The 24,847-nt window shown below is 36.9% G+C and overlaps 1 protein-coding gene across 1 annotated transcript; it reads right to left on the bottom strand.

Annotated features, from left to right (window-relative positions):
* Positions 1-13,959: 13,959 nt before the first annotated feature.
* Positions 13,960-16,313, bottom strand: LOC124941127 (wax ester synthase/diacylglycerol acyltransferase 11-like). Its single transcript, XM_047481392.1, has 6 exons — positions 15,506-16,313; positions 15,357-15,429; positions 15,177-15,244; positions 14,594-14,806; positions 14,373-14,510; positions 13,960-14,283 (listed from the first exon to the last, which is right to left on the bottom strand). Exons 1-6 carry the CDS (start codon positions 16,256-16,258, stop codon positions 14,122-14,124), a joined length of 1,407 nt encoding a protein of 468 aa, XP_047337348.1. The 5' UTR covers positions 16,259-16,313; the 3' UTR covers positions 13,960-14,121.
* Between the last annotated feature and the right edge of the window lie 8,534 nt (positions 16,314-24,847).

Raw genomic sequence — 24,847 nt, 5'->3', positions numbered from 1 at the left:
TTCACTAAGGAATACAAATACAATTCGATCGAGACTTATTTCCTACTCGATAACACTCTTACAATTCACACCGAAATTGTAACACACACTTAGAATTTAGCACTTAGGCTTTCTTAGAATACCACACTGTTATCACTTGTAGTAAATGCACTTAGCTTTTGTTATCTCAATGTTTGTCTCACTTAGTAACTGCCCTTATGTCCCGCATTTACTCTTCTGCAACTGCCTCCTTTTATAGGTGAAATATGCCAACGGTCATATTTCAAAGCCTTGAATCTGATTGGCTGATCAGAGATGCAGTGATTCAGTGTCTCAGACCTGCGGTCTTCTCCTCAGACCTGACGGTCAATCTCAGACCTGGCATCCTGTTTCAGACCTGCCGGTCTGTAAAGCAAACCTGCTGGGTTTGTCTTTTACTCAATGTAGGCACTGTCTGCTTGGACAGTTGTCTGTACTTTGAAGATTTCCTTTCTGGCTTATCCCGAAGTAGAAAGATCCGGTAGTACTGTTTTTTGCAGCCTACAGTCTTTCCTCAGACTTGCATGGATATGGAAGTATTCAGTCTGTTCCTTTGGTATCATTCTCAACAGATACCCAAAGTGTCTTCTTGTGCAGGTCGGCCTCTTGACTTGGCCTAGGTTGGCCGCTTGACTTGGCCGAATATCTTTTGATAGTGAAGAGACCGGGCTTATTCCGGTTATGTTTGTCTTGAGGATTGATCGGCTATTTGATAGATCTGGCTTTTAGGCTTTGGCCGATCCTTCCTCTGTGCGGTCACGTACCGAATACTCTTGATCGGTTTGGTAGCTTGACCGGTTCGGTTTCTTCAGTTGGTTTTCTTTTGTTCATCCGGTCCGGTTCCTTGTTCCTGCGTAGGAAGTTTGTTTAAGTTAGGTTTATTTGAACCGGTATGAATTTATCTAACAATTTCTCCCTTTTTGATTATTTTATTTAAAATTATCAAAATTATGTAAGTTTGCAACCGTAGGCCGGTTGTTTTGTTTGGCCGATTTTGAAAAAGATTTAGAGAATTTTTCGAAAAATTTTGGGGGAGGGGTTTTGGAGGAATCTCTATCTTTTATCTAACAATTTCTCCCTTTTTGATTATTTTATTTAAAATTATCAAAATCATGTAGAAATGCAAAATAAGGCCGGTATTCAAAAATAACTTTATATATTCATAGATAACCGGAAAGTACTAAGCAAAAATACTAAGGTAAGTAAGAAAAAGAAGGATAGTCCCTATTCTGAGTCCGTGAATTCGTAGGCGCTCTTCTTTCTCTTTGGTGGTGGTGGCGGTTGCGGTTGAGAAGATCGTGGTCTTTTAGACCGGGACCGCAGCTGTTCTTCGATTTCGTCCTCTACTGGGTCGGCTTGCTGCGAGGTACCCGTCTCGACCAGTTCAGAGATTGTGTTGAGCGTCTCGACAATTCGAACTTTCTTACTAGCCGGCCTCTTTCTTTTCTTTGGTGCTGAGGCGGAGGCGACCGCCTTCTTCTTTTTCTCATTTTCGGTTGCATAACCCGTCAGCCTTCGTTGCTCCGTTTCTAATCGTTCGGCATCCGCTGCAACCTGTCTTGCCAATTTCTCAGCATATCCTGGATACATGATCTCAGCCCTTCTTATTCTTTCGGCCTCTATTTCGTCTTCGGTCAGCTGAGTCGCTCGTGGCGCCTCTTTGTCTCTGCTAACCTCGGCGTCCAGCCTTTCCTGGACTCTCTTAGCAACCAGAGCATCGGCCTCTATAGCAGCGGCATCCGCGGCTTCCTTAGCTTTCAGGATTTCGGCCATCTGCGCAGTAAGTGCCTTTACTTCGGCCACGAGATCTTCGTTCTTCTTTTCCAGTGCCGAGACTCGTTCAATTGTCGGATCAACCCGTTCGAAATCCTTCTTTAATTCCGAAGTGAGATCCTCCAGAGCTAAAATATGATGAGCACAGTTCTCTCGCTCACCGGCCTCTTCCCATAGTCCGGTGCTGAGTTGCTCCAGGCGTGCTTGATGGTGATCCACAACCTGTTTTGTCGCATTGGCGAACTTCATAGCCGTATCGAAAATGTTCTCGCATCTATCCTTGAGCGGTTGAAGCTTGGAGACGTTGTGGTCAAGTATGCGGTCATCAATCTTCTCTGATATTGAAGTGTCAAACTGCCGGAGTCGGTCCTCAATCCGCTTCGAAACAACTACTTCAAATTTTTGAAATAGGTCATCAATCCATTCCTGAGGAGGCGCTGGAGCGGTGACTACCGGTGGTGGTGGAGGCGTTGATAGCTCGGTAGGATCTGGATCGGCTCTTTCGTCAAGATTTATCGGTGCCTCCTCTTCATTTGGAGGTTCTAATTGAGCCGAATCCTCTAAGTTTATTACCTCAATTTCTGAGTTTGGAACCTCGACATTTTCCAAACTTTGTACCTCAACAGTCTTTGAAGTCGGTATTTCAGCATTGTCCTGTATCGGTGTCTCGACATCCTCTAAAGTTTGGACCTCAACAGACTTCGAAGTCGGTTCCCCATCATTTTCTGGCAGAGGTGTCTCAATGCCCCTCGGTGTCTCAGTGTCTTCTCTTGAGGTTGTTGTCCAGTCAATTGGAAATTCTTCGATGACTGGAGCGGTATATACCGGTACTTCTTTTAGATTGCATATGGCTTCCAGCCGGTCTATTTCTTGCCGAATTTCCAGTTTGCCCTTTTCAAGCTTATCCAATACTCTCGGTGCTACTGTAGACACCGATCCCCCTTCGGCATATTCTTCCTTAATCTTTCTGATACGCCTTCTTATCTGTCGAAGATGGCTTCTCGGTATCAGTAGGCAAGTTCGGCATTGTACTTCATGAATGGTGTTGGATTTTGTGAGGCTTAAAATCATGGCCTCCACCTCCTCCAACCTGGCGAAGCAATCCTCTTGGTTCAAGTCCGTCATGATGTTCTTATAGTTCGTGTTGAAGCGGTGCTCATGCCACTCCAAGTATAAGCTTATAACGTCCTCATCCCGCCTGATGATGCCCTGAAAGATATTCTGGGCTAATCTTTCGGCCTCGGCCTCATCGGCTTCTTCCCTGCTGAGGCCCTCATTATTGGCACCTGTGTCAACCCCGTCCTCACCCTCGGTGGTTTCAGGATTTATGCTATGTTCGGTATTGTTTGGACTTTGAGCCGAGAGATCATCGTCATGGTCCGTTCTATTTTCGGTTCCCTCTGTGTCGGCTTCCTCATCGTCCCACTCCTCATCCTCTGTTTGTTGAGGTGGATCTTCGAAAATTACTTTTTCTTTTCTCTTTCCTCTGGTGTTTTTTTTTGCCGGGGTATTTTTCTTTGCGGCTTTCTTCTTTCGGCCACCTGTGGAACTGGAAGCCGATTGCTTTCTTGGAAGAAAATGCCTTGATCGGATGATGCTGCGTTTTAGTATTCCAACACCGGGACCGACTTTGATCTTCAGATGTAAGAAGATCTTGCCGAGTTGTACGGCATACCCCCAAGACCTGTCTGAGTCCGGTCTCAACATTTCGATAAGGTTGCTGAAGACCGATCTTGCCCAGTTGATCTCTGTGCCTTCCATTAGACGAAAAATCATTCTGATTTTGTCTTTGGTCAGATTGCTGAAATTTCCTCCCCTTGCCAGTATCGCCCTGGCAAAAACGTCACACGCCGGGATGAGCTCCGGTTTCAGCAGTTGTTTCTTTCCGGATGTGGGAACCGGCTTGTTTGTTGCTGATACACGGCGGCAAGCCATCTTAAAAACGTCGTCGTCCATCTCTGCTGTTGCGTCCATACCGGTAGTTGGGAGATGCAGACTTTCGGCCACTACGGCTTCGGTGATTTCTATTTGGGAGCCGCAAACCGTTGCGAGGATCCTATCGTAGGAAACGGTTGCGGTTTTGAAGAACTCTTCAACCGCGTTCTTGTAGATTACGTGAGGTCCCTCCAGAAAATATCCCAGACCGGTTTTAATGAGTCGGTCAATTACGTCTTTTGCCTCGGTTGTTCCATGTTGCCGAATCTCATCAAAGTCCACTTGAGAGTATAGTTTGAACAATACCGCATCACGACCCATGTTTGAATAGTTTGAGAAGGAGAGAAATCGGTTTCGAAGGATTTAGTAGCTTAGAGAGAGAAAGTGAATTTCTGTGAAAGTGACAAATGTGATGAAGGCTTTCCTTTTATAGGCACGGTTTGGAAGCCAAACCGTCCCATCATGAATGGGCGGGAGTTTTCCCTCCAAAATGAAAGGACATGGTTTCGTGCGAAACGGTGTGCGGTGTCTTTGAGCGGGAGTTTTTCCCTCCAAAACTTTGCCTATGTCATCGGTGACGTATTTTTCTACGAGACCGAATGGTAGATTATGTTCAAGCTTATTCAGATATTTTGATTGATCGGCGTTTAACAGTTTTAAGCAGATTTTATGAAACCGGATACGAACGATATCAAGCCGGTTATGTTAGATAGATACATAGAGTAAAGAGAAGCGATCAAAACTGAAACGATATTTCATTAGAAGGAAGCCGATAGGACGAAAGAAAGACATTTAAATAGAGTTGTTTAAGCAGTAAACACCATTCTGGAATACTTTTCCACCACGGCATCTCTATCGAGAATGTTTGAGGGGGACGCCGGTGTACCCGGTCCAAAATCTGGCCGGTACTTGAGAATCAGCCTGCTGATGTGGGGTGCAAAGCCGAGACCCTTCTTGGTCCGCACCATTTTCCTTAAAGTTTGAAAGAGGACCGCTGCCCAATTGATGGGCGTGTGGTTGTAGATGTGGGTCATCATATTGTAGGTATTCTTTGAAAACCGTTGATTTACAGATTGGCACAGAATGGACCGAGTGACAATCTCAAGAAGTAGCTGAGTGCTACGACCGAGACGGGTCTTTAACCCATGGGTTTCCACCGTATCGAAGGTTCCAAGACAGCGGAACACATAGTAGTATTCATCAGTTCCCTCCATGGCCGGAAAGTCAGAGAACCCTTCTTTAGGCAGATTGAAGAGGGAGGCAAATTCGGCTTCATCAAGCCGGAAGGTATGATTCCTTACCGTGGTTACAATGCGATCTCCCCAGTTAACGGCATTTCTGAAAAATTCCTTGACATCCTCAGTCAGTATGGGACCGGATTCGTCAAGGAAGGCTTGAAGACCGGTAACAATGAGACTTTCAAACATGTGTTTCTTTGGGTGGTCATAGTCCCATTCGGCCAAGCATGAGCCGAAGTCAACACTTAGAAAATTTCCCAAAGTTCGGCTTGGCATGATTATGATGTAGAGAGAGAGAGAGATTCAAGAGAAGTGCAAGTGATTGTGGATGTGAGAAAGTGAAGGGAGGATGGCTCCTTATATAGAATCGTTTTGGAGGGAAAATCAGAGCATTGATGGTTAGTTTTGTTTTATTAAGGGAAAGAATCTTTTCCTTTCCAAAGTGCATTGGGAAGTGGCGGTTTGCAGATCTCGAGGTAAATGTTTGTTGGAAAGTAACCAGATTAGTTGGGAATTAAATGTGCGGGTGGTTGGGAGTTATCTCATTAAATTGGATTATGCATTTAACACATAATGACATATATTAGATGGAGACCGAAGACGGTAGAGACAACACCGAAAATGACATACATAAATGATGAAGTTAAGGAAAGCATAAATAAAACCGAAGTGGACATGGATGAGGCCGATATGGTTAATGGTGCATCCGGTACACGCAGCAAAACGACCGGATGCCAGATGAAGTGACTTAACGAGGAGGGTGGAAGTTTCTCCTCCTCCATTCCCTCTCAAACCGACTATAGAAAGAGTCGGTCATTTCCCTAGTTAGCACCTGAGCCTGGTTCAGGCTTTCGCCAGGGCAAGTTGGAACGCCGAGTTCCACCAGAAGGGTGCTCATTTGGGGAATGAGACCGACTGACTGAACGTTAATCATCCAAACTAAGGTGTCGAACAGCACCCGGGACCAGTTTACCGGTGTGCCAGTAATGATGGCGGCCATCATGTTGAAGCTTGCCACGCAGTAGGTGTTAGTGACATCTCTTCCAAAGATGCCCCTTCCTAACACATCATTGAGGAGCTGGTACTCAGCCCTCAAGAGAGATTTAGAACCATGATCATTGACAGGTTCATGTGACCGGGCAAAGGCTAGGGATACCTCAGCCTTAATGTCTGCAGGAGGATTGAGATCTGTGATCCCTTGCTTGGGCAGACTGAAACACCGACCAAAGTCCTGCTCGGTGAAGTCGAAAATTACCCCCCCAACTTTGGATTGGATGTGGGTCTCAAAATGGGGTGTTCCCCGGAATACTCTGGCATTGTAGTAGAATTCCATAACGGATGCAGGGTAGATGATTTGCTTATCATCCAGAAAATACTGGAGACCAGTATCTTCTAACTTCTTAATCATCCGATACACTTCATAGTGTTCGGTACCGGTACAGGATTCAAAATCTACTTGGAGGATGTTTGGGAATTAAGACATGGTTAGTTTGCCTTAGTGAGAGAGTATTCTTGTGACTTGTGAGTTTTGTGGTGAGTGTTGCCCTCTCTTAAATACTAGTTTAGGGGCTAACCTATTGTCCAGGCATTAAATGGAATGACATGTATTAACTGCAGGATAAAAGGTTTTTCACCAAAATGGGTATGTTTGCAGTCTAGGTGTCGGTCATAGGCCTGAACCATGAAAGATATCAAAAAATCTTCACGTCTTTTTAGGCGCGACCAGTTTTCTTTGAAAAGGCAACATTTCAGAACAGACATCTACAAACATTGGTAGTTGTTCCACATCTGTGAAATTCAAATAATCTGGGATGACCTGCTTCCGAACCGGTCAGTCATCAGTTGTTCATCCTGATTCGGTTAGTTGGCGTTTCCACCAAGTAGCCGGTCGGTTTACTCTGTCTGATGGGCTGGGCGGTTCTTCCATAGGCATCTTGAGAATTCAAAGATCAGCAGCTTAAGAAGAACTACCTGTTTTATCTGTCGAAGCCGGTTTTCCTTTTTAAGTATCCTTAGGAAGGATCTGACTGATGTCGGTTAAACCGAGAGTAAGTCTAAATTGAGAGAACTTAGCTTCCTGTAGAGGCTTTGTGAAGATATCGGCTACTTGTTGGTCGGTGGGTACGTATTCCAGCCGGATATGCTTCAGCGTGACATGCTCTCGAATGAAATGATGCCTTATGTCAATGTGCTTGGTTCTGGAATGGAGAACCGGGTTGTATGTAATCGCAATGGCACTTGTGTTGTCACAGAAGATTGGGGACTCTTCGGCTGTAATACCGAAGTCCTTCAGCTGTTGTTGGATCCAGAGAAGTTGAGAACAGCAACTTCCGGCCGCCAAGTATTCAGCTTCTGCGGTTGATGTAGCCACGGATGTCTGCTTCTTGCTATGCCATGATACCAGTCGGTCACCAAGGAACTGACATGTTCCGCTGGTGCTCTTTCTGTCAATCTTGCAGCCTGCATAGTCTGCGTCTGAGTAGCTCGTTAGATTGAATGATGAGTCCTTTGGGTACCACAGACCGACATCAGGTGTGCCCTTTAGATACTTCAGTATCCTCTTTGCGGCTGTGTAATGGGATTGCTTTGGATTTGCTTGAAATCTCCCACATACACCAACTGCAAACAGGATGTCCGGTCTACTTGCTGTCAGATATAGCAGGGAACCGATCATGCCCCGGTATGCAATCTGATCTACTGATTGCCCTTCATCATCTCTGTCCAATTTAATGGATGAACTCATTGGAGTGGCCGCCGAGGAGCAGGTATCCATGCCGAATTTCTTCAGGAGCTCCTTGGTATATTTCGGTTGACTGATGAATGTTCCTTCCTTGAGTTGCTTAACCTGAAGACCTAGGAAGAAACTTAATTCTCCCATCATACTCATTTCAAATTTGTCAGTCATCATTTTTGAAAATTTGTCACAAAGCTTGGGGTCAGTGGAACCAAAAATAATATCATCTACATAGATTTGAACAAGTAGGATATGGTCCTTCTTTTCAAATTTGAACAAGGTCTTATCCACTGAACCGATGGTGAAATCATGCTCTAATAGGAATGCGGTCAGTGTATCATACCAGGCTCTTGGTGCTTGCTTTAGACCGTATAAAGCTTTGTTTAGTCGGTATACATGGTTTGGAAGTGCAGCGTTCTTGAAGCCGGGTGGCTGTTCAACGTACACTTCTTCACGTATATCACCGTTCAGAAATGCACTTTTGACATCCATTTGAAAAACTTTGAAATTTTTGAAAGCAGCAAATGCAAGAAAAATCCTAATGGCTTCAATCCTGGCTACAGGAGCAAATGACTCTTCAAAGTCAATGCCTTCTTCCTGTTTGTAGCCTTGAGCCACTAATCTGGCTTTGTTCCTCGTGACCAAACCGTCCTCATTGAGTTTGTTTCTGAATACCCATCTGGTTCCTATGACCGATTTATCTTTCGGTCTGGGAACTAAGTACCAGACTTTACTACTCTCGAACTGGTTTAGTTCTTCTTGCATTCCCAAGATCCAGTCCGGATCTGACAATGCTTCATCTATTCTTTTCGGTTCAATCTGGGATATAAAAGCAGAGTTAAAATATCCTTCCAGAAGTTGACTCCTAGTTCGAACAGGTTCTGAAGGGTCACCTATAATTTGCTCAGGAGGATGTTTACTATTTCTTCTGAGATTCAGTTCAAAGGTGTCTACCAAGTTACCGTTTAATTGATCAAGGCTAGACATGTCGGTAGGCTGACCAAGATTGTCAGACCGACCGGCTTCCTCGGGTTGGACCGAGGTGTCAGCTTCCTGCTGTGAAACAGCTTGATCCGGCTGGGTATCAATATTACCCATTAGGTCATGGACAAATCCCCTGAAGACCGGGGTCTCATCTTCGCTATCAGAATGAATATCGTTATTTTCCAGTCTGTTATGTAGATCAAAGCATGAAGCAGTGTTGCTTTCAACCGATTCATCGAAAACAACGTGAATTGTTTCCTCCATGGTTGCAGTTCTATTGTTATATACTCTATATGCTTTACTTACTGACGAGTATCCTAGCATAATGCCGGTGTCGGTCTTTGCATCAAAAGCAGTGAGTTGGGTTTTACCATTATTATGAATATAACATTTACAGCCGAAAATCCTGAGGTATTTAAGTTTAGGAACTCTGTTAAAATAAACCTCATATGGTGTTTTGTTGTGAAATCTGTTAATCAAAGACCGATTTTGTGTATGGAATGCAGTGTTGATAGCTTCAGCCCAATATTTCTGAGCAATGCCGGAGTCGGCTATCATGGACCGTGCGGCTTCCTTGAGAGTCCGGTTTCTTCTCTCGGCCAGGCCATTTTGTTGAGGAGTCCTAGCACTAGACAACTCGTGTCTAATGCCGGATTCATCAAGATATGCAGTTAATGTGCTATTAGTAAATTCGGTACCTCTATCGCTTCGAATGCAATTTATACGAGTTGATTTTTCATTTTGCAAACGCTTAAGGAGGTTGATTAGGTTTGATACCGTTTCACGTTTAGATGGTAAAAATATGACCCATGTATATCTAGAATAATCATCAATAACTACCATGGTGTAGAGCATACCGCCTAGGCTTATGACCTGAATTGGTCCAAATAAATCCATGTGAAGAAGATCTAGGCATCGGCTAGATTGGAGATTTCCTTTGCTCTTAAACGATGACCTAGTTTGTTTACCCATTTGGCATGCTGAACAAACCTTATCCTGGTTAAATACTATATATGGGATGCCTTCAACTAATTTCTTACCACGAATGTAGTTTAAGGTTTTCATGTTTAGGTGGTTTAGTCTTTTGTGCCATAGCCAGGTTTGATCAGTTTTAGCTATCATGCATATAGGGTGTTCTACTCTAGTTTTCCAGTCTACCTTGTAGATGTTACCTATCCTATTTCCGGTTAGTAGTACTATCCCTTGAGAGTTCTTAACTAAGCATGCATGTTTAAGGAATTCTATTGTGTATCCGGCATCACACATCTGACTAATGCTAAGTAGATTAAAACGTAGGTTTTCAACTAGAAGTACATTATCAATAGTTAGGTTACCATGGACAATCTTACCCTTGCCCACGGTTTTACCTTTAGAGTTGTCACCGAAGGTAATTGGAGCACCGGTTACTGATCTGATGTCGATTATTAAATTGCTATTTCCGGTCATGTGCCTGGAGCAACCACTGTCCAAGAACCATTCAGAGTTTCCTAGCCGTTTCTTTGGATCCTGCAAAAAGTACATATTTACAACTATTTGGTACCCACATTTACTTGGGTCCACATGTGATTAGTCCCTTAGGTACCCAAACCTTGATAAATCGAACGGTCTTCTTTGCTAAAGTTTCAACTGTTCTCCTCACACTTGGTCTGGTGTATTTCGGTTTCCCTACAGATGACCTAAATGATGATGGTCTTTGGTTTGATGATCTATAGTTTGATCTACGTGGTTCAGGGAAGTCTTTCTTATATTTGAGGATTTCTGCTTTCCTTTTCTCAAGGTCAAGCCATGAATCGGTTGGGCCAACATAGTCATACTTTGTCTTTTCTTCCCTATAATACGCGGTCTCCTCTTCTTCAGCTGTACAGGTGCTCTTAAGGAATTTTATAAAGGGAAGGTTTCCTTTTGTAAGCTTTGCTTTCCATATGGATTTTCGGTTTTTAGATCTGTTCTCTGTGTATCCTAGGCCATTCTTACAACGTGGATGCCTGTATTCTTTATTCAGGTTCTTTACTATATCGCTAGATCTCCTATAGGCGGCCATCGTATATTGAAATCTGGCATTCTCTTTCTCGGTTAGTTCTCTAATCGACTCACTAGGTTGTTCGATCTTAGAGTCTAATTCGGTTTCTAGGGTATGAGTATCATCAGATTGCATGACCTCCGGTTCGGTTGTGATGAGTACCTCTGGTTCTACTGGGATAGGTACTATGGGATCGGTTTTGATGTTGAGGTGCTTAGGTAACATGGTCAATAGGTTCTTATATTCTTCTACCATGTCATTCAATGCATTATATAACTCATCTTTAGTAAATTCTTCACAAGGAGAGTCAAATACCTGTTCCTCATTTGCCATGAGACATGTGAGGTCATCGTCACTGTCACTGTGAGCCCATAGGCTTCCTCCATCATCGGCTATCAGTGCTTTCGGTACTTCACTTCCTTCACCGGTTTGTTGATAGTTGTTCCGGTTGTTTTGGTAGTCTGGTTTCTGTGTATCTCTCCTTGGTTTCCTGCATTCCCACTTAAAGTGTCCCATACAGTTACAGTTATAGCATCTTATATTGGATTTGTCACCATAGTAGTTGTTTGTCGGTTGGCTCCTTTTCATGAACCTCCCAAACTTCTGTGCAAGCATTGCCATGGCGTCCTCAGTAAACTGTCCGGCGGTTCTGATTGGTGCAGGTGCAGGAATCGGTACCGGTGCAGATGTAGATATAGGAGCAGGAACAGGTGCAGCCGGTTCCGTAGATGTGAACAGTGCTCTGGTTGACGTTGAGGCCGAGACTTCCTCTTCAGTTCTGGAATTCATCTCGAATTCATATGCCTTAAGATCTTCGAATACATCGTATAATTTCATCTTACGTAGGCTCTTTGATTCTCTCATGACCATCGTCTTTATATCCCAAGCACTCGGAAGAGATCTCAAGACCTTCATAATGACCTCTTTGTTGTCGTATTTCTTGCCCAGATTTGCTAACTCATCTAATACACCAGTGAACCGGTCACTGTATTCCTTCATAGTTTCCCCTGGTTTCATTTTGATGCTTTCAAACCTCTGTGTGGCCACCATTATTTTGTTCTCCTTTGTTCTTTCATTTCCCTCAAAGATCTGGATGACCGTGTTCCAAGTCTCCTTTGCGGTTTTGCAATCTCTGATCTTGCAGTATGTATTTCTGTCCACGCTGTTGGAGATCCGGTTTCTTGCATGGTTGTCCAGATTGTTCCTTCTTCTATCATCAGCTGTCCATTCTTTTCTGTCTTTATCAATGACTATCGGTCCTTCGGTTAGAACGGATTCCATTTCATCATCCAAGGTGACTAGATGTAGGTGCATGCGTGCCTTCCAGTTGGCAAAGTCATCACCTTCTAGCATTGGAGGCCTATCTTGATACATGTTTGCTTGAGTATTGAAACTAACTGCTCTGATACCAATTGTTAGGATCTAGGTCGCCGCTGGTGGACCGGGGGTTGGACCGGTTAGCGGTTCTCACTCGTAGGGTGGTGGTTAATCCGGTTAGAGATTAACACTGGGGTTTCAATACTACACAACCTGTCACAAACCCTTGAACTAGGTTCAAGCGCGGAAGAGGTTTGCTTTCAGGTTGAAGCAGTACACGTGTATGATAGGCGGAGTCGGTTTCGGATGATAGAGATTTGAAGAATGGTGGGTCGGTTTTGGCAATCTGGATGTTCGGTGTGATAAGTAGAGATTCGGTTTGGGGCGGTATGATTAGGTTAGTCGGTTATGTAATGAAGCCAACAGAAAGTAAATAACACAACAGAGTTTTATGGATGTTCGGAGATAAAACTCCTACGTCACCCCTTCCTCTCGAAACCGCGAGAAGGATATTCACTAAGGAATACAAATACAATTCGATCGAGACTTATTTCCTGCTCGATAACACTCTTACAATTCACACCGAAATTGTAACACACACTTAGAATTTAGCACTTAGGCTTTCTTAGAATACCACACTGTTATCACTTGTAGTAAATGCACTTAGCTTTTGTTATCTCAATGTTTGTCTCACTTAGTAACTGCCCTTATGTCCCGCATTTACTCTTCTGCAACTGCCTCCTTTTATAGGTGAAATATGCCAACGGTCATATTTCAAAGCCTTGAATCTGATTGGCTGATCAGAGATGCAGTGATTCAGTGTCTCAGACCTGCGGTCTTCTCCTCAGACCTGACGGTCAATCTCAGACCTGGCATCCTGTTTCAGACCTGCCGGTCTGTAAAGCAAACCTGCTGGGTTTGTCTTTTACTCAATGTAGGCACTGTCTGCTTGGACAGTTGTCTGTACTTTGAAGATTTCCTTTCTGGCTTATCCCGAAGTAGAAAGATCCGGTAGTACTGTTTTCTGCAGCCTACAGTCTTTCCTCAGACTTGCATGGATATGGAAGTATTCAGTCTGTTCCTTTGGTATCATTCTCAACAGATACCCAAAGTGTCTTCTTGTGCAGGTCGGCCTCTTGACTTGGCCTAGGTTGGCCGCTTGACTTGGCCGAATATCTTTTGATAGTGAAGAGACCGGGCTTATTCCGGTTATGTTTGTCTTGAGGATTGATCGGCTATTTGATAGATCTGGCTTTTAGGCTTTGGCCGATCCTTCCTCTGTGCGGTCACGTACCGAATACTCTTGATCGGTTTGGTAGCTTGACCGGTTCGGTTTCTTCAGTTGGTTTTCTTTTGTTCATCCGGTCCGGTTCTTTGTTCCTGCGTAGGAAGTTTGTTTAAGTTAGGTTTATTTGAACCGGTATGAATTTATCTAACACATTCACAAAACAAGAAGAGGGCTTTTGGAATTCTAGAGTGAGAAAAATATAAGATGATTGAAATGATGTGAAATGAATAATGAATGGGTATATATTGTTGAGAATTAAACCTTCAAATAAAACCATCCAAACGTTTATTAACAATAAATATTGCTCATTCATTTGTTAATTAGTCCATAACTAATTAACATCGTTGCCTATACGTTAATTTGTTGAAATACAATGTTAGACATTCAATCCTAGCAAATTGAAGAGTCTAAACGTTAGCCAATTGATAGGCAATTAAAGTTAAATGTTTATCATAACATTATACTTTAATTTTTTAATTAGGCATTAAATATTAATTAAATAATTAATATTTAATTGTAGTTTGGATTAAATTCACCGTTAATTCACGTTTGAATTTGTGTGAATTTTATTTGATTTTATTTATTCACAATCTTATTTCCATTTATTAATGGAATTAGCTTAATTCCAACAATGCAGTATCCGAATTATTTATATGTAAACTAAGCCAACATATATTGCAATTTGTGAGTAAAGGAAACAAAATACAAAGTTACATGTATGAATTTGTGATTGCATTACAACTACATGTACAAGTATATATTGAATCATTAGCCCTTGTTTCCATGTTTTAAAATGTAAAATAATGAGTGGACTTCATTCACTTATGCCAATTTGATCAATTGCAGCTTTCTTCATTTCTTGTAGTGAGCTTTCAAAGCACCTAGCTAGCACTTGTGGGTCGGGTATGATATCCTTAGCCGCCAATATTTGAATGTCCGCTTTGCCAGCATAGCTCACCATATGCATCGTAATCGCCTTCGATAAGAAAGAAATAAATGAAATTAATTGGACGTCGATACAATAATAGGAAAATGAATAGAGACACTACTTGATTAACAACATACGTGGGAGAGACTAGAAGTGTTGACTCTAATGTATGTTATTTTGTGGCCAGCAAGCGTTAGCACTTCCTGTGGCCCAACCACATTAGATATTGTGAACGTTGTGTTGTTTACAACTCTTTTAATCAAACTAGTCGCCACCTATCAAAGTCCCCACAAATTAAATAATAATAATAATCATAACTTAAAATTAACATTTAGTAGATCAATAATTAATTCGTTACCTTTGGTCCAAAACAAGACATGACAAGAAGTCCGAATTTGTGGGAGAAGAAAGACTCCAGAGAGAGCTTCTTTTTATCGACCATCGCCTTAGCCCATCGCAAGCTTTGCAACGGGTCGGTTCCACCTACTTGGTATCGAAAGGGCATAAGAACAATGCCTATTTTGTTTCCCCACCGCGATCCTGACTTGCTTTTCATCAATTGGGAAAGCTCCTATGAAACGCAAAACATAAAATACAAAATTAGGCCGCATATTATTTGGATTATAAGCTGTTCGTTTAACATTTACGGTAATATTCTGTGTTTGTTACAGTAATTTTTCTACATAAACGTTTTTTTATCTACCTTTCTCCTCTATTGAATAAATTATTATATAGAGGATAAACTTAGTATAAGTCAAATTGTATCCTAATCAAGAAAAACAAAAACGGATTCAACTTATATGCATATGATGGGTGTAATGATAACTTAGAAAACAAAAAATCAGAAGCTTATTTGTTAATAAATAATATAATAACAATGGATTAATAAATTATTAAACATCCAATAAAATATATTAGGGCTTTTTTTTTTGAAGACTAACCAACTGGCCAGGCTGTTTCCTCAGGTTAACAAAGGCAACGCCGGTAATACGGTGTCCCTCCGGCAGAGCTGCAAGAGAGAGATATAATCAGTGGCCGGCGCTGGCCGCCGGCGTCCATATAAATATAGTTTAGTAATAGAATTGATAGAGATGGAAAGGATAATTATCTGGGTTCATTACCTTTTGGAGATCGGAGTTTAAGATATTTGGACAAGCCGGAGGAGGTCACCGCCATTAGAACGTCGTTAATAGTCTGTAAATGCAAAATAAGTTGATTAAAACCTAATTACTAAGATTGGGATTAATAAAGTCGGCGGCTTTTGACTTACAGAATTGGCGATGGATTTTTTAACAATTTTCATGTCTTCCAAGATTAACTTCGCCGTAGCAATCTTCCTCGGCCACAGTTCAACGCCATCGCCGCCGGTCAGGATCGTCTTCTTGTCCTTCAGAAACAAACTTCTCATTACGAATTCCATCACATATAAAGCCGTCAGCCACGCCGCCATAGCTAACTTCCACAAACCCTTCCTCGGATTCAACGCCTTGGATCTTTCCCCGGGGCCGGCGGTTAAGATTGTGGGCAATTGAGAAGGATCTTCATCTCTCCGGCAACAAGTTAAGAACAGAGACATAAGCGAAACCCCATCCCCAAGTGAATGGTGCACGCGCAAGACGACGCATTTATGAGCCTTGAGGATATGAATTTCCCATAGAGGCTTATCGGTGCTGAGAGGAGACGAAACGGCGAGATCGGCGATGTAATCGTTGACTGAATCTTCGTCGGTGATTTCATCGGGAACAGAGTCTCCGATGACGGGTCCTTCGTGAACGATGATGTGGCGGTCGATATCGACTTGGATCTTGCGCCAGCGCTCACGGCCGTGGCGGTCACGGACGAAGAGACTGGAGAATCTTGGGTGTTGAACCATGGCGGATTTTTCTACTTGGAGTTTAATTGCTTCAACGTCAATTTCACGATCGAGGCCGATAACACAGTGGATTATTTGATCGAATTCCGGCCGGAGGAACATTCTTCCCGCCGGCGTCAGTGGTTCGTCGGTTTCTTGAGATAAGCCCATCGCGGTTACCAGGTTAGAGAGAGAGAAGAGAACTAGGTTTTGTTTATTAAAATTTCCATGGCTGGCTTTGTTTGTATTAATTAATTAATGAATTAAAGTGAGAGCAGATGTTACAGATTTCAATTTTGATTAATTGTGACTTCTTCATCGTCTTCTACTTTTCAATTTTGATTTGAATTCCATATATAGTCTCAGATTCATTTAAATTTTATTTTTATTTTTATTTTCTTAAATCACCCACAAATTAGGCCAAACACGTACATCAAATCAAGGAAGTCAAGTCATTTTAGAAATGGTTGATTTTTTTTTATTAAATAATGTTTTATATTATAAAAAATAATATATCTATCTAGCTGACTTTCTTATATTATTAATAAAAATATATGAATATTATATAAAATTAATAAAGATAAATTATTTACTATTCAATCAATAAGATAATTCAATTGAAAATAGTAATTCTTAATATTAGTTTGATTATTTTTAATTAAAAAAATCACATATCTTAAATAGCCTAAAAATAAATAAATAAAATGTATAAGAATACATATAAAAATTTCCAGAAATAGCTAGTATCATTGATATTTTATAATAATTTAAACAGGTATTTTAAATTATTTAGTTATTACTTTGTTGCTTACGTTATCTATATTAATAATAAAAAAATGTTTTATTATTTCAAAAAATAATAATAATAAATACTATCGAGGCCCATAGTAAAATGTGTCAGTCATGTGAATAGGGATGTACATTTTTTTTTTTTCTAAAATAAGAAACAATTTTATTGTCTTTTTTGTTACATCACAAACAACTTTAACGGATCCGTAATTTTAAAGTATCAATTGAAATAAGAGTAATAAAAAATATTCAGCAAATAATTTATTTTATTTTTTGGGAGGTGATTATTGAGAAACTTTTATTTTTATAGATAATTTTATCAAATGATAAAACTTAAATAGATATGATTGTTTTTTTAAAATGATATTTAATCAAATTTAAAAATAGGTCATTAGAATTATTTAACAAATAATTAATGAAAGATCCCAAGGATCAAGCCAAGCACTAGGAAATTGCTCTTATGTTTTTTACTTGCAATTTATTATTAACCGTACATTTCATTTATCATTTTGACCATAGAATCTTCTGATATTTATTAACTGTTTGTCACATTTCATTTTTATTTTTTATACCCGGTTTATTCTTCGGTCTACCATCATTCCTATTAATTCAAAGTATCAAACTTTTGTTTGTATCTTTATCTTTCATATTGACTTAGTTTAATAAATAATTTTAAAAAATCAAAATTGACTAAAGTTTGAATCAATAATAATTTGGTAAAGAGAAATTTTAATAAAAATATTTAATAGGTGAGAAATTTCAATAGTCTTGAAGTCTCGAGTGCCGAAATAGATATTAAACTAAATACAACATACAAAGTTAGTTAGGGTTTGCCTCATTTCCTTACTGGGCTTTCAACCTTTTTATGGCCCATATAAATAACAAGGGAGAGAAAAAATTAGTCCAATCTTAATTTTAAAATATTAGTCCATTACTCCATTATAAGCAATTTTTCTTTTATAGAAAATAAATTATTTTATAAATCAGTCAGAAAAGAAAAATTCAAATAAATTATAATAGTTTGCGATAGTTTCTTGCATTGGGGTTTGAGAGTGAGAAGAAGACAAATGTTTTTAAAAATTGAAAAGAAATCAGACATCAATTCTTTCACATATTTGCATTAGATTCAACCAAATGTTGTTCTAACAATTATCAATTCCGATCTCGAGGTCCTCTAATGACTTTTGCTACCTAGAGGATAATTATTTTAAATTAGGTGATAAAAATGGAATCCACATATTCTTAAGGACAATTTGTTAGAAATAATGTCTTGAAATAACAGAAAAATATATATACATACGATGTTACAAATAAATAAAAATAAAATAAGATATACGAAGAACAATATCACCGTATTTGATGGTTGATTCGAGGCATGTGTTAGACACATTTCCCTTAAAACAGTTCCACCGTCTCCCCATGTGGTAGAGCTTATCACAAATGGCTGTCTCCCAAGGTACAACGAATCTAGTAGTGATTCAGCACCGAAATCACTACACAACGAGCTTGATAAAGTACCTGAACTATCACCGGGTTTCAACGGAAAAATCGAACAAAGAACTCGAAAAACACTCACAAAACAAGAAGAAGACTTTTGGAATTCTAGAGTGAGAAAGAATGAAAATGAAGAAGTGATGTGTATTTTTTGTCCATCGAATGGTGTGAGATAGAATACCTATTTAGATTGTTGAAATAATAAACTGTTAATTAAATCATCAATTGATCCAACGGTTGGCATTGCTTGCCTCTTCATTTGCCTTAACGTTTTTCTCTTAATTATAGAGTAACTGTTTGCCAAAACAATTAAGGCATTTACAATTCAATACTAACATTACATGGTTTTCCAATTTGTTAATAATAGTATAAATTATCATAACAAATAATAATAATAATAACAAACTCATGTAAGTTACACTACAAATTAACAACATTTTGTTAATTGGTCATCAAGACATTTTAGATCAATTAATTTAAATTAATTGATTTAAATTATACATTTGGATCAAATTTCACCCTTTAATTCACGTTTGAATTTCATGTGAATTTGATTTGATTTTATTATCCATATTCTAATTTCCATTCATTAATGGAATTTATAGAACTAGTTTAAAAATTCCAACAATCCCCCACATTAATGGAAATTGAAAGATTAACCCGGTGAAGGTTCAACAGTTGAATTCTACATAGGATAGGTAGGTGTAACCCTTTGAACATTTTCTTGTGAAAGCATATAACTTTACTAGCTGATTAGTAGACTCGATGTTCTTGAACTATTCTGCCTTTTGTGTAAACGATTACACACTTTCACATAGAATTATCCCTGATACATGTCAAACTCTCATGGATGTGTCCATTTTGGCCATGGAACACGCGTCTGGTTCTGTGAGATGGTCTAGAATTGAGCCGTGCAATTCTTTTGAAGCGGCCCCACTTCTCCCTCACATAGGTGATCTCTTTGCTCACAAAGAATAATTAAAAGCGATATGCTTATTCTTGTCAAAATATATATTGTTTCGTTATAGGATTAATCCTCAACAATAACTTTCCAAGTTAGTACAATTAGGTTGTCCCATTGAACCTAGTTCTTGGGATCTCCAGTCTGCATAGGTTGGGTTTTCCTTCATACCAACTTATAGTAGGCTAATGTCTCACAAGACTTCAAACTATCTCTCTATTCAATAATCTGATTAGTGGATCCACAATGTTATCTTTGACTTACATAGTCAAATTTGATAACTTCATTAGAGAGTATAATCTAATGACATTATGTCTAAGACGTGTATGTCTAGACTTGTCACTAACTCTAAGCTTGTCCAATTTCTAATTACTATCATAATAATTAGAAATTTATATTGGTACATTCTTAGTTAACCTTGGAACATCTTCTAATAAGAAGCATAGTCATTCGTACATGCTTATCATTTATTTTTTTTTGAAAATATTGTTTACTTGGCTAACTAGTAGACAAAATGTCTTTGAACTATTCTGCCTTCGTGTAAACGATTATATATTTTACATAAAAATATTTTATTTTTCGACATAAGTCAAAAATATAGATTATAATGTTTAATTTATCCATTATAAATTTCTTAGAAGATTTCCATACGTAGATTGCACTTCTAAGTGTAAACATATTCACTTTAAGACGTAAAGTCTTTCATTTAATAATATCAATATATCATTTGATAATAACATGATATTACGTTTAGTGCAATTCATATCCTTTATGGATTTAATCATTTTTATCGTAATTTTCAACGATAAAAATATCATACAAAAGACACGTAATGAAATAATTTTCATTGTCTTCATGATATATATATAAGTCTCACATCCACTTTTTAATAGTTTTATGAAAATAATGTCAAAATATGACACGTTTCTTGATTTCAAAATCCTCAAATCTAAAATATCGATTTGAACACCAACTCAGCAAATATAAACAAGACATTTTCTTGTTATTTTCTTTCTTTTTGTAAAGTTGCGCAACTTTATCTTTTATAGAGAACATATTTCTCTAACAATAAATTATTTTTTTATTTATCATAATATACACAATTATTTTTGTGTTATAATCAATAAAAATATTTGCCCCCACATTCGTGTTGGTACCCTTTTTTAAATCACACACTTATATGATTTAAATCAATAATTTTCTAATCAAGAAATTGTCACACAATTTTTTTACAAATTTCTTTTGTTATACTTATCATACAATGAATAAGATAACTATATCATAAATATTTAATTGAATACAATATAATTTCTATACAAGAGATTAGAATGTTTATTCATATATAAATCATTCTTCACGTAATCTCTACATAAAAAATTAAAATATTTAATCAATTAAAATATTTATTTCAACACTTAATTTCTAAAAAAGAAATTAGAATATTTAATCAAATAAATATTCACCATATCACATTATTTCTACAAAAGAAATCATAATGTTTCAAGCATCTTTGACCGAAACCGCTTAAATATTTATATTCGATTGCACGTTTGCATCCCACAATATCGGCACGTTTGCCACATTATTCTCAAATCAAACAAGACTTTTCTTGTAATTATTTGATTTCAAAATATCAAATTCAATAAATCTTTATGATACAATTAAACAATGTATATCAAATATATTATATTATACCAAATTTTATATATCCATATATATATGATATTATATATTATTGCTTCTTTAATTTTAGTCACCACGACAAAAACAACTATATTCATATATATATATATATACATTTATAAAATACATAATAATTAATTATTATAATTAATTAGAATGTTGACCGTTTAACTTTAATATAAAACTAACTAATTATAAGTATTCATGTCATCAATTATTTGTTTCTTAATTAATTAGATGACTTTTAACATTCTGTAACAAATATTTGTCAATCAAAAAATACATAGTTTTATGACAAAATTCAAAACTATCTATCAAAATAAAATAGATTAAAAATAAATCTTTATTTATATATGTATATAAATTTTTAGATAATCATACTTATTATGAATGAACATGAATCATCATATTAATAGCTAATATGCATGATATATATAAATAATCACTTAGCAATATAATCAAATAAAACATAACTACAAACGTACCTCATGTCTTAATCGAAGTAATTACATTATCGTGTTATGAATGATAATCCACGTGAAACGACAATGCTCAAAACAAATCTAGGTGGATCATTCTCACCGAGATAATTTTTGCGAAAATATTTCGACTTACATAATTGTCTCTTTCAATGTATGATTAGAATAAGTTCTAACACAAACAACTTATTTAATCTTAAGAAATTAAAATTTCTATACTCAATTTATTTCATAATTTCTACATAAGAAATTATAATGATTTCAACATTCATAATTAATGTCATTTAAACAAATCATGTTTTTTTTATAAGAAATCATTATCGACCTCATTCATCTTCAACATCATGGGATAGAGTCATTTTAAAAGTCTGATTTCTACCAAGAAATTATTGACTACCCATTCATCTCATAACTTCTACACAAGAAATTCGAATGGTTTCAACATCAATGACTAAAGTCATTTTAACTAATCTGATTTCTATCAAGAAATTATTGACTATCCATTCATCTCATAATTTCTACACAAGAAATTGGAATGGTTTCAACATAAATGACTAGTGTCATTTTATAACATATCAGATTTCTTATGAAAGAAATCATTGGCTCCATTCATCTAATAATTTCTATAAAAGAAATTTGAATGGTTCCATCAAAGAAATTATTGGCTGAATGGGATTCGAACCAGGGACCTTTCGCCTCCTCACACCCCAAAGCGCCCTTTTATTATTGTATTACTGTTTACGACCTTTTGTCTTCTCTTTAGAGAAACTTATTTTTCTCTTATTTTTGACTTAAACTCTGTTAAACAAAATTGATAACTTAGTATAATACTCAAACGGTAAATATATAAGACAATTTATATGTACATATATAAATAGACTATATTTAGTTAATAATCAACATATCACATTCTTATTAATCATCACACTTAATTAATTTAAGAATGTATATATATATATATATATATTATAATTAATTATTTTAAAACTGAAACCATATGTTTCAATTATAATTAATTTTAATTACTATTAAATATAACCACAAATTTTATTTTATTTTGAAAATTAAAAGTTAACATTTTAGTTACTTTTCATTTATTAATAATAATAATTCTAGTAACTTTCAAACTTTTAATGAAAAAAAAACAAATTATTGTTTTCTAAATTATTTTCAAGATAACATTTGTATATTGAATATACAATTTTTTCTTGAGAAAAATTTATATGTCAAACATATATCATCTTATAAAATTAAGCTTTTAATAATACAAGAAAAATATTAATAATTAACATTATACGTGTATAATAAAGACTTATCTTTATCAGTCGATTCTTCTTCTTATTAAGATGAATAATTTCAACTTGTCGAAATGAGTCATCATCTCTTTTGCAACATCGTGACTCGTATTTCTGAAACATCAAAGACAAAGATTTTCAACGGCAAAAGCTACTAAATAACTTAGCACATGAAACTGTTTTAAGATTGTTAGAAATAATGTCTTGAAATAACAGAAAAATATATATACATACGATGTTACAAATAAATAAAAATAAAATAAGATATACGAAGAACAATATCACCGTATTTGATGGTTGATTCGAGGCATGTGTTAGACACATTTCCCTTAAAACAGTTCCACCGTCTCCCCATGTGCTAGAACTTATCACAGATGGTTGTCTCCCAAGGTACAACGAATCTAGTAGTGATTCAGCACCAAAATCACTACACAACGAGCTTGATAAAGTACCTGAACTATCACCGGGTTTCAACGGAAAAATCGAACAAAGAACTCGAAGAACACTCACAAAACAAGAAGAAGACTTTTGGAATTCTAGAGTGAGAAAGAATGAAAATGAAGAAGTGATGTGTATTTTTTGTCCATCGAATGGTGTGAGATAGAATGCATATTTAGATTGTTGAAATAATAAATTGTTAATTAAATCATCAATTGATCCAACGGTTGGCATTGATTGCCTCTTCATTTGCCTTAACGTTTTTCTCTTCATTATAGAGTAATTGTTTGTCAAAACAATTAAGGTATTTACATTTCAATACTAACATTACATGGTTTTCCAATTTGTTAATAATAATATAAATTATCATAACAAATAATAATAATAATAATAACAAACTCATGTAAGTTACACTACAAATTAACAACATTTTGTTAATTGGTCATTAAGGCATTTTAGATCAATTAATTTAAATTAATTGATTTAAATTATACATTTGGATCAAATTTCACCTTTAATTCACGTTTGAATTTCATGTGAATTTGATTTGATTTTATTATCCATATTCTAATTTCCATTTATTAATGGAATTTATAGAACTAGTTTAAAAATTCCAACACAATTTAGAGTCCCAAATTAATTTTTAGAACCACGAGAGTTAAATGTTAAACCTTGATTAGATATTTAACCTAATATGTAGATTTCTTGTAATGGTATGATATATATATATATATATATATATATATATATATATATATATATATATATATATATGGGAAATTTAAGATAGATAGGGAGAGATCTAGAATGATCAGCTAACGCGGCAGCATATGGTAACACCCATCTGTCACGCCCCCGAACAAACTATGTTATTATCCCTATATAATCCAACAAAATCTTTAAGCACCGACGAATAGACTAATACTTTCATTCATCATAAAAAAAATCGTCAAACTTACCTAATTATTTTGATATAAACTAAGACTTCAACATTAGTTCAAAATAGATATATCGTATTCTTACAAAAAAACTATATTTTTCATAGCACACTCTACACATCTTTACTAATACAAAATAAAGTTTTAACTTCTTTACCGGCTATTTTAATATATATATTTTCTTCTTTTCAATCGTCCTTCTGACTAATGACTAATCTTTGTTCTTATCCGAAAGAAATTCATTTAAATTGATGAGCTATACACGCCCATTAAAAGAATCACATCTTTATACAACTAGATCAAAAATAATGTATAACTTGATAGAAATCCAATTCTTAAATAAATGAATAAATTATTTATCACAAAGTGGTATATATATAGTTATAATAGTCCTATGATTAAAATAGTGACTCTAATATTGTAATAACTTAATAATAAGTCATTTATCAAGACATGGTGGTCTTGCATAGACGCATTAGTCATCAATCAAAACTAGGTCTTGTATTGACGCATTAGCCATCAACCAAGACATAAAAGTTTTGCGTTGACGCATAACCGGTATAAGCGGCACTCAATACACAATTAGTCCATTATTAGATATACAAGTACAAGATCAAGCACAGAATAATATAAATATTCTCATCGTCATAATTATGTAAAACTTTATTTTCAAGTCCAAATAT

The sequence above is a fragment of the Impatiens glandulifera genome, chromosome 6 (genome assembly GCF_907164915.1).
Source record: "Impatiens glandulifera chromosome 6, dImpGla2.1, whole genome shotgun sequence".
NCBI classification, from domain to species: domain Eukaryota; kingdom Viridiplantae; phylum Streptophyta; class Magnoliopsida; order Ericales; family Balsaminaceae; genus Impatiens; species Impatiens glandulifera.
Note: the sequence above shows the minus strand (reverse complement) of the source record. Positions and strands in the feature narration are given on the sequence as shown.

What these genes read in the sequence shown, in the direction of transcription:
- LOC124941127 (XM_047481392.1), bottom strand. Translation starts at nt 16,258, where the DNA reads ATGGGCTTATCTCAAGAAACCGACGAACCACTGACGCCGGCGGGAAGA. An exon ending in GGAAACAGCCTGGCCAGTTG is followed by an intron (nt 14,807 to 15,176) that starts GTTAGTCTTCAA and finishes TGCGTTTCATAG; the next exon opens with GAGCTTTCCCAATTGATGAA. An exon ending in ACACTTCTAGTCTCTCCCAC is followed by an intron (nt 14,284 to 14,372) that starts GTATGTTGTTAA and finishes TTCTTATCGAAG; the next exon opens with GCGATTACGATGCATATGGT.